The 10,717-nt window shown below is 36.0% G+C and overlaps 1 protein-coding gene across 1 annotated transcript; it reads right to left on the bottom strand.

Moving 5' to 3' along the window:
* Positions 1–1,989: 1,989 nt before the first annotated feature.
* Positions 1,990–9,875, bottom strand: LOC107914993 (pyruvate kinase isozyme A, chloroplastic). The gene is made up of 6 exons (XM_016844076.2): positions 9,006–9,875; positions 8,817–8,907; positions 8,532–8,725; positions 4,294–4,415; positions 3,603–4,081; positions 1,990–2,616 (listed from the first exon to the last, which is right to left on the bottom strand). The coding sequence occupies exons 1-6, from the start codon at positions 9,558–9,560 to the stop codon at positions 2,315–2,317; spliced, it is 1,743 nt and encodes a 580-aa protein (XP_016699565.2). The 5' UTR covers positions 9,561–9,875; the 3' UTR covers positions 1,990–2,314.
* Positions 9,876–10,717: the final 842 nt, after the last annotated feature.

Below are 10,717 nucleotides of genomic sequence, written 5' to 3'. Positions count from 1 at the left end.
ATGAATCAAATTAGGCTAACTTGAGTTTTGAATATCAGAGCTCAAGCCTTGTCCAAATTTTAAATGTCAATTTTGTTTTCAAACTTAATTTTTGGTTTAATATTTTTGTTCAAACCCTTCTAAATTTCAAGCAATGGGATTTGGATGGATACTCTAACCCTTAAATAAGTTTAAGATGTTTCAACTTTACCATACAAAGTAGGAATTCAATTGGTTTAGTGATCTGAATGTGATGGTTTCAAAATGCTGAATTTAATTTAGTATATTAACTCTTTGATGGATTTGGCTGAGGTAAAATTTGAAATTATCCAAAGGATGAAGTATAGCAAAAATTTAGGTGAATTTTCTCCTAAACCGAATGCCATCCAAGTCTGAAATGAGTAGTGTAGCTGGGTATTTGGATCATCCGAAGTGGATTATCGGACCATTAACAAAGCTAAAAAAAATTGAGATATTTTAGGGGCTTCCCAATTACCATTGATTGCTTATTGGAAGTAGAGTTCAAGACTGGCGACCATCTCTTGTTTGGCATCAACATTTGTTTGATCCAAATGAATGTTTCTGTTTTACAAGGTCGTTCGGATTTAGGAGGTTTCAGCAGACTTAAAACTTAATCCCCAATCATAGATAGGGGTGAGCAAAACTCGATTCGACTCGAAAAAATCGAAAAAAATTCGAATTTCGAGTTAAACGAATCGGGTTATTCGAGTTAATTGAGTTATTCGAATCAATTCGAATATTTTTTTTCGAATTTCGAGTTCGAATCGAGTTGAGTTTTCGAATTCGAATAATTCGAATATCAAACTATAATATTTTACATTTTTACCCCAAACTCCCAAACCTTTTTACTTTTCCCTCAAAACTTTTACTCCTTCCCACTTTCCCCCCAAAACTTTTAGTCCCCTCCCCTCCCAACCCCCTAATCTACCCAAAATCTATTTCCCACCAAAATTTTACTCTCTCATTTATTTTTTCTCAAAATTTTACTCCCAAAAACCCTCAAAACCTTTTATTTTTCCCCAAAATTTTCTCCCTCCCACTTTTCCCATAAAACTTTTATTCCCTTCCCATCCCACCTCCCATCTATCCCAAACCCTCCCCCCTCCAATTTTCTTTTAATATTTTCCCTCCAAAATTTTACTCACCCCTATTTAATTTCCCTCAAACTTTTATTCACCAAAACTTTTTATTTCTTCCCTAAACTTTTACTTCTCACCCTTTACTCTCAAATAAAAAATCAAAATTATCCAAAAAAAATCACTAAACATAAATAGTAATAATTTTATTTATATCTACTATTTATATTATTAAATTAAATTTCACATTTTATATTATTTATATTATTGAATTGTTTAGTCATATTGAATATTTATATTAAAATTGAATTATTAATTATGCCATAAAATATTCGTGTTAAAATTTTATATTGGTATCAATTTCAAATTTTATTTTTAAAATAACTTTTATTAAAAAAATTATATTTTTACATTTAATATATTTTTTAATTCTAAAATACATAGTGACAAGAATCTGAAGATAATTGAAACAACTAAGCAAGCAAAGAAGCTAACCAATATATAAAAATTAATAAATAAATTATGAAGTGATAAAAGTTAATAAAAAATTTGATTAAGTGGACAAATTTTATTACGATGAATGACAATGGTTACAAGGACCCAAAATTATTTTTTAAAATTTAACTCGAACAAATATATTCGATTAGATTCGATTCGAATTCCATCTCACTCGACTCGATTCGAGAAAACTTCAAATATAGTTAGGATGATAAAATGAGATTCGAAAACTCGATTAACTCGAAAATTTTCGATTCGATTCGATCGAATGCTCACCCCTAATCATAGAGGCTATTTTATAATGCCTGCTGTTGTTGCCCATTTGTCAGTCCAGTGAACAGCCATTGCCCATTATCATGTTTTGGGTTTCAGGCGGGTTCAAGTCATGAAATCAATAGGAAAGGATAACGATGTATGATGCTAACATGTAATAATTTACACATGAAAAAACATGAAAAACAAATAGCTAACAAACATGACTCATTAGCTACAACGTCATGAAAATCCCAAAAAACAAATACTAAAAAAAAAAACAAAACAAAAATACAGATTTTGGACAATCCATGAGTTAAAACCAGGAAGACCAAACTCACGATTACTCCTCATTTACTTATGCCAATAGTTTTCTTTCTAATTGTAATCAACTTCAACTGATTGTGAAGTATACAGGAAGTTTAATGCATAAAACAGTTGAGAGGCAGGTGTGCTTAAAATTTACCAAAATCAGTCGTACCGAGGCTTTAAGGAACATTCATGACTTTGATGGATTGCAACATGTCTGATACAGCGATTACAAGGTCGCCTGATTTGATCATTCCCCTGGCTTTGAGTAGTGAGAAGGTTTTGTTAAGGTTGGCATCCATATCGTCATAGAAGCTTAGACGGAAGGGTATTAGACCCCACTGTAGGTTCAGACGCCTCCGAACAGAAGTTGTGGTTGTAAAAGCAAAGATGGGGCAATCTGGTCGACATTGGGACAGGAGAGATGCCATGTGGCCTGTCTTTGTGTAGACAAAAAGGGCATCCGCCTCTAGATTGTTGGCTGTATTTCACAACCAAATGTAACATTAAGATTCAAGACCATAATTTAAGAAATAACTTTACAAAAAAGAAATGTTGGATATCTATCAGTTCGTTTCTGGAGTTCTATAGTCAAGCTGAAAAAGGGGTTAACCAAAAGCTGGCAAAGTAGACCTGAACATAGAAAACCTGCCCAACTGAGATCCAGTTTGACCACAAAAAGTTAACAATCCATACCCAAAGAACCCAAAAGAGATATTGAGCAAACTATTGAGGGCTACTACAAATGAACTTAAGATACTTCCAAAATTGAAGTTATCTGCCAAAATTCCATGTTTGCATTCCAAAATCCATTACTAGAACAAGAATTATTAACATTTAAAATAAACTCAATAAAAGTAATAATCTCATATTGAAATGAACTCATGACAATTGCCAAAAACATCCAAATTCCAAAAACTTAAATCACTTGAAGGAAGAAAAAGATGTAAGAACATATAATTTTCTTTTCCCCTCAAATACTTAAAGAGCAAAAATGTGTATACGGAACATGCAATGGAGTTTTAAAAGTCTCAAAATGTAGTTATTTTTTCACTTTGGACCACAGCCTATGCAATGCAGAAAAAAAAATGCATAGATACATGATATTGTATATGCACGCAGATGGCAAACACTTATACTACTTTTGTTAGGAGTATTTTCTTTTCACCACATCTTAGTACATGAGTTAGCAATAAACTAATTTTACTTAGTAACTTTTAGCTACTCACATGACTTGTTTTCAGCAAAGGGAGGAATTTTTTTTTACCAATTTTAATGAGGTCTTATTTTTACTAGAGTTTTACTCATCTTTCTAATTTCAAGTTTAAATTGGTATTAATTGTTCTTTATATCATGGCAAACTATTTTAATACTTATGTAATAATTACGCTTTTCATTGTTTTAACACACTACATAACCAAACGAGGGATTAGTGTGATAAACTAACAGAACCAAAAGCTGACTTACCAATCTTGGCAGCAGAATTACAAATCTCTTCTGAGATACTATCTGCAAACAAAGTTCCTACATCTGGCAATTCCATAGCTTCATGGCATTTTTCCTCCCTCCACCACTTTTCTATTCTCACAGTAACACTTCTCAGAACAGCCAATGCCTTTTCAGGGTACTGTCCCATAGCAGACTCACCAGAGAGCATTAAAGCATCAGCTTGCTGCCTCACCGCCTCAGAAACATCAGCAACTTCAGCTCGGGTGGGTGTAGGGTATTCAATCATTGATTCAAGTAACTGGGAGGCAACAATCACTGGCTTATTTAGCTGCCTGCAGAGCTGGACAATGTTTTGCTGAGCTGATGGAACCTGTTCCAATGGTATCTGAGCACCCAAGTCTCCCCTTGCGACCATAGCTCCATCTGATGCTTGAATAATTTCTTCTAAATTCTTTAATGAGTCAACACTCTCCATCTTTGCAATGACAGCTATCTCACTGCAAAGAAAACATGAGATGCCCATTTTCAGCTAAAGAAAAACAGAACTTACTAATGAGAATTCAATTTCAGTCTCTGTTTCTAGTTTCCAACTGTTGAAAGTGCTATGCATGTATGTCAAAGGCAGAAGCTCAAGAACCCAAAAGAAATATCAGAATTGACCACAACCATTCTGTGCTTCAGATAGTGCAATGCCATGTATGATGCTTACCTACCGCATGCCCTTGCAGCAATATAGCTTTTAAGATGATTAATCACTTCAGCAGATTTCACAAAGGATATTGCAATAAAATCAACACCTTCTGCAATCCCAAAGTCAATGTCCAACCAATCCTGAGTGTAGAAAAAAAAAAGGCTTGATCAGGCAACAGGGACTAATATACAGATCTAACATCATGCACGCAACACAATGGAACAAGAAGGTATTACATGAATGCGGGCATACAATAAACACAAGCTTAAAAACTCAAACATCAATGTCTCAGGATCATGAGAACCTAAAGAATAAATAGAAAACTGAGATCCTAAACTACCATTGCAGGGGGTGAATGAGTTGAATTCGCTATCCTACCCCATTTGAAACAGATTTCCATTTATTATTTGTGATTTTTGCTTATTAACTTATGGTATATCCTAGGATTTCTTTTGGCAAAAATACATAAACCAATTTCTTATCATTGTATGGAAAAAGGAAAATGCCATCCAAGTTGACTTAATCTAAAGAAGTTCAAAGCAATATTATTGTTTGGATAATTCTGTTTTATTATCCAAAGAGAGGATATCTGTTTCAAAAATAAAAATGTCCAATTACAACTTATAACCAATTAATCAATCCTATATTTGTCTATTTACACCTTTACCATTGATTACACCCTTCTCTATATGGTTGTATATTCGATATTTGTCTATTTACACCTTTACCATTGATTACACCCTTCTCTATATGGTTGTATATTCACAGTATCTACTCTATTAATATTTTCCCCCCCATCTGGTTTGTACAGTGCCTCGTATGTTCTGAAGAACCTCTGACTCATTAGCTTGTAAGCCCTTGAAGTGCCTTTTGTTCCTTTCTCTCCATATCATGTAGATGAAAGCATTCCAAGACAATTTCATGATAAGCATGATTGATGTTTTACCTTTCAACCTTGAGCTAGCCCAATGGAGCTCCAGCTGCCGATTCAGAACAGCTCCTGAATTTGACAAGAGTTTTAGGACCTCTTCCCATACTTTCCTCGAGAATTCACATCCAAAAAGCAAATTATCTCAAGTCTCTGCCTCCCTGCAGCAAAGGTTGCATTGATTATCAATGCTTAGCCCTCTAGAGATGAGTCTGTCTTTTGTTGGCAGTATATCTAAAATAGCCATCCAAGCAATTAGGGAGTGCTTGGGAATGTGTAGGGAAGACCTTATGAGCCTATGCCAATGCAACTTCCCAGTTTTCCTCCTAATTTCTTCCCAAATCTTTGTAACAGGTAGTTCGGCATTACCTGTTAGTAGACTTATTAAAGGTTCAGCCTCCTCTTAACTTCAGAATCTTCCTCCAAGTTCAGCTTTTGTCTCCTTGCGCTGAAACCTGCCACAAGGTGTTGCCTTTCAATGCATAAGCTTGCAACCCAGAAATCCACAGAAAGCCCTCCCCAACCAAAATGGTCTTTATATGTTTCCTCATGCTAGCTCTATTCCAGTCTTCCGAATCTTTCATGCCCAACACTCCTACAGGTTTGGGCAGACAAATTTGACTCCCAACTGATTCTAGCTCCATATTCCCACCATTAAGTCCACAGTGTCCTCAGTAGGTCATTAGCAAAGGATAGATACGGATAGATTAATCAAGCTTACTTTGTGACATTTAGGATAGAACTTGAAAATCCCATGCTTAACTGCTACATCCAATAGTTTGGATAAAATGTTCATAGATATCAAAAGGAGGGTAGGGAGATAGTGGGTCTCTGTAAGAACCGTCTGTTTAAGCTTGATAGTTCAGCTCATCAAAGGGAGACTGAAATCTTCGGACTTGTTAAGAGAGACCCAGATCTTTTAGGGTTTTTTTAATAGAAATTCTGGTTAAGTATTAAAGCATATGTCCCCTTAAATAGAGATCACAACAATTAAATGAAATACATCAAACTAAATAAAGTTGTTTCAAACACAATTTCTATTCTAAAAGTCCTAAAACCGTATCTTTTATTATAAGAGTTCTACCTTACTTGAAATTATCCTAAGAGTCCTACATCCGCAACAATACTCCCTCCCAGAAAGAGAGCTTGTTCTCAAGCTTGAAGTCATGATAAAGATGGCGAAAGGTAGCTTCTTCAAGTCTGATTGACATTTGTTTGGTGCTTGAACAACCATCGATCATCCTTGTAGTTGAATCAAAGGTCATTTTATCAGAGAAAGAAACCACTATCACACCATTCCTTCCTATTACTAACAGCTGAAACTGATAAGGGTCATAGATCTCCACAAAGTTATTCTTATTTATCAGTACCATTGCATAAATCTCTTCAAACTTCTCATCAGCATTGACAGTTTTCAAAAATACCTGGCAAGTTTAGACCCATTAAACTTTTCCGATATAAAGTTGGAGGCTTTCTGAATAGGGTTTAAAAAAAAGATGGATTGTTGGATATGAGTTTAGAAGGGATGAATGAATAAGATAAGGAAGTGAAGTTGGTTGTGACAGCCATGGCCTTTGTCGAGATAGGTTTAGGAGGTTTGATGCATAGGTTAAGGAAGAGAGATTGGTAGAGGCTGCCTGGTTTGGTTTTATTCAGTTTCAGGGTCTAAATTCTTATCTACCATAGAGTTACTAACCTGTTTACCAGCAATTATTTATCCATTCCTTCACACAGTTCATCTAACAGTTGGGTGTTGGTTTCAACAATACTTTCATGAACACACTACAACGTAGAATCAAGCATTCAATCAGTTTTCTATCTTTGTTTGCATATGCTTGAGCTTGTTGCGTATTTCTGCTCTTCACTTTGGCCAACACTGTTCTGCCATTGCTAAGAATCATTGGTATAACCATGGGTTGGGATTGATAGTTCATCTCATCATAAAGAGACCTTTCAGCTCATCAAAGGGAGACTGAAACCTTAAAACTCATTAAAGAGACCCAGATCTTTTAGGGTGGAAACTTTTTCCAGCATTCAAGGACATTTAGGACCTCCTCAGACTTGTCAAAGTAGTTCAAGATGAGAATGGCAATCGTCAACTCAGGGAAGAAACCAAACGATGGGCAATCTGTGCCTCTACTGCTTATATTTCTTTCACTTGGCCCTAATTCTGCCCATGTTTTGTTTTTTAATTTCTTTGTCTTGTACCCAAAAAAAACCCTTCTATTCTAAGAGTCCTAAAACAATTTCTTTTATTATAAGAGTCCTACCTAACTTGAACTTATCCTAAGTCCTGCGTCCACAACACCCCCCAGCCTTATTATCCCCCTTCTCCTCTGAAATAACCCACAAAACCTCCATTGGGAGAGATAGAAAACCTTGGAGTTGTAGTGCAAGCTCTAATCCATACCTCAAACTGTTCTGGAAAGCCCATAGCTGCAAGCACAGTAAGTACAAAGTCCCAGCTAAAGGAATCAAAGGCCTTCCGAAGGTCTATTTTAAGGGCACATGCCACACATCTAGGAGATAAATTGTTTCTGTTGTAGCCTTTGACAATCTCTGAAGCCATCAGTGTGTTGTCAATGATGCTTTTACCTTGGATAGAAGCACTCTGGCTAGCAGAGATCATTTCAGGGAGATATCTGGTGATCCTTCTCACCAAAATTCTTGTTATGCACATGTAAACTATTGAACAGCGGGAGAATGGTCTAAAGTCTTTCACTTGCTCAAGGTTTTTTGACATTCAGGAACCAACACCACAGCAGTGGAGTTGAAGGCAGGGAGGAGCTTAGAGGTACAACACCGCTTCAGTTAAATCTTGCCCCAGAATGGACCGGATAGTCTGAAAGAAGAGATTAAGTGTAGCGATCAGGTCCTAGGGCCTACTCACTTCCTTGATCAAATATAGAGGCCTTAACTTCCTCTCTAGTTATCTCTCAAGTCAAATCCTCACAGCTTCAGGTAGAGCAATCTGCAGTAGCTCCCTGAGAGAATCAGAGCATTTGGTAACCCTCCTATCAGCTGTGCCAATCAAGTTCTTGTAAAACTGTAAAATCTCACTAGGGATTTGCTCATAAGTCTCAAGCCTATTCCCTTTTCCATCAGTCAGTGCTCAAAGCAATATTAAACAAGTTAAATAACTTGATACCAGTACATAGGATTGTAGGATATAAGAGTAATTTAGACAACCATATGGTTAATTTAAAGAGACTCTAAATTTAATGTCAGGAGTGCCAAACGTCTTATTCCATTATTACTTTATATTATCTCTCATTCGAAACACCAAGTAATAAAATTCAAAGAACTAAAGATAGAAACAAGTAACAACCTTGGAAGAAATGGTAGGAAGCATTGCATTACGCTCTGAAACAAGACTGCCATTCCGCCACAAAGTCAAATTAGCTTGCGGCAGCAACAATCCTGGATCAGTGCACCGACACTTAACATCGGGACCAATCTTCTCAGTCACCTCAAACCTCACCATTCCACCATCAACCAAAAGTTCATCCCCAACTTTCACATCTATAAATCAACATCAAACAATCGTATTTAAATCAACAATAAATCAATTTGCTTAGAATTACTTCTTTAAGTAAAAGTTAAGATTGCAAACCTTCAGCAAAACCGTCATAATTTACATTAATTGTACGCTCTGGCCGCGGTGTTCCGAAAGCCCTAACACTAAATGTCCAGATTTCTCCATCCTATCTTCAATTTTTTTTTAAATTAATAAGATTTCAAAAGTAAATAATTCAAATTAATCAGATTAAAGAGAGAGGGAAAAAATAGCTTTTCAGTTTACCTCAGTTTTGGCGGAGGCAGCGCCACCGAGATCTCCCATGTGAATCTCGCTACCTTCAGTATCCATCATTATAGCGACGGCAAAGCCTTTCTCATCGTTGAGTCTCCTCACCCGTTCGATCACCGTTTGATGCCACTCGCGTGAGCCGTGGCACATGTTGATTCGAGCCACGTTCATGCCTCCGACGGCCAACGCTTCCAGCTGCTCAAACCCGCAGGTGGCTGGACCAATCGTGCAGATTAGCTTCGTCCGCCTCGTGCTACGGAATCCGTTCTCCTTCAACTCCGCCTCCGTGACGGCGTCCACTTCGATCCCTGTCGCTCCTACGCTTAACGCCGATACAACCCCCGCAGCTCCGGTCTGGGAGTTGCCAGAAGGCAGGGATCGTGATGACGTGGCATGGAGAAATGAAGATAACGATGGCGTGATGGTTATAGAGCGTTTTGTGTTGGGGAGGTTGATTACCGGAAACAGGGTACAAGACCTCCTCGGGAATTTTGGAAGAGTGAAGTAAGGAGCACGTGAGGGAGTGATGAATTGGAGAGACTGCGACATTATTACCCAGAATTTGAACAAAAACAGTTCCCGGTGGCGGGAAATGCTCAGAGCAAGTGAATTGGACCTTCTCTTTTTTTCCTTCTTTTTCAATTTAAGGGGAATTAGAGAAGGATTTACTTGAGCGGATAAACCGAAGAGAAGGACCGTGAGAAATGTCGCCAAACGACCAAAAATTAAATGTTCTTTCTTCTATTTCAAAACACAAACAGTGCCTATTGTAAGAAATCACGACCTCTTTTTCCAGCAATCACAAGAATATTATGTATAATTTAAGGGGTTTGAATACAACTGGAAAAGGAATTACAAAAGTAAGTCCTAATTCATTTTTTTTAAAGGGGAAATTTAATTGGAATTTAGGTTGAATTTTTTGAAATTTAGAAAAATAAATTGTTTTTGCGGAATTTTGGTTGCACATGGCAAAAGCATAGCGTATTTTTGTTATGTGGGGCTGGCGCCTTGCACGAGATTTATTTTTAAAAAATAAAAATTATATGTTAATTGTTGGGAAATAATTGATTTTAGATCAATGGTTATAATTTAAAAAAAAAATCCACAAACGGTTCTCAACGGTTATAATTGTTGGGAAATAATTGATTCGGATTCAGCCAATATAAAATTTTAAACTCATTTTCTAGGTCCAGATCTAGCCTGATCTAAAAAAAATGAGCCTAAAATTTTACCTTAGCTAAATAAAAAATATTAAACTCGAGTCCGACCTAACCTATCCGTATTAAATTATTGTTGTATTATTTTTTATATAAAAATAAATTTAAAAAATATAATACATATCAGATACACTAAAAACATTAAAATAAATGTTTCTCAACAAATTGAAAATACATTAAAAAAAGTCTTTAGATTTAAATAACATCAAGATAGTTGCAACTTAACAAGCAAATGTATCTGAAATAGTAGCAAAATTAATAAAAAAACATGAGTTATATAATATCAAAATAATAATAACAAAATAGTATCAATATAAAAGCGAAATGACAACAAAACAACATCAAAATGAAAAAAACAATAGCACAATAATAGTAATCAGAAGTGAAAAAATTTAAGCAAATTCAGGCCGGGCCAAAAAAATCTTACCCGAGCTCCGGAACGTTTAGAAAGCGAATCTTATTTTTTTGTCTGAGCCTATTTTACGGGCC

The sequence above is a fragment of the Gossypium hirsutum genome, chromosome D10, assembly GCF_007990345.1.
Source record: "Gossypium hirsutum isolate 1008001.06 chromosome D10, Gossypium_hirsutum_v2.1, whole genome shotgun sequence".
In the NCBI taxonomy this organism is placed as follows: Eukaryota; Viridiplantae; Streptophyta; class Magnoliopsida; order Malvales; family Malvaceae; genus Gossypium; species Gossypium hirsutum.
This window is presented reverse-complemented; position numbering and strand designations above follow the sequence as displayed.

What these genes read in the sequence shown, in the direction of transcription:
- LOC107914993 (XM_016844076.2), bottom strand. Translation starts at nt 9,560, where the DNA reads ATGTCGCAGTCTCTCCAATTCATCACTCCCTCACGTGCTCCTTACTTC. An exon ending in CTGCCTCCGCCAAAACTGAG is followed by an intron (nt 8,908 to 9,005) that starts GTAAACTGAAAA and finishes AATTGAAGATAG; the next exon opens with GATGGAGAAATCTGGACATT. An exon ending in TTATGACGGTTTTGCTGAAG is followed by an intron (nt 8,726 to 8,816) that starts GTTTGCAATCTT and finishes GTTGATTTATAG; the next exon opens with ATGTGAAAGTTGGGGATGAA.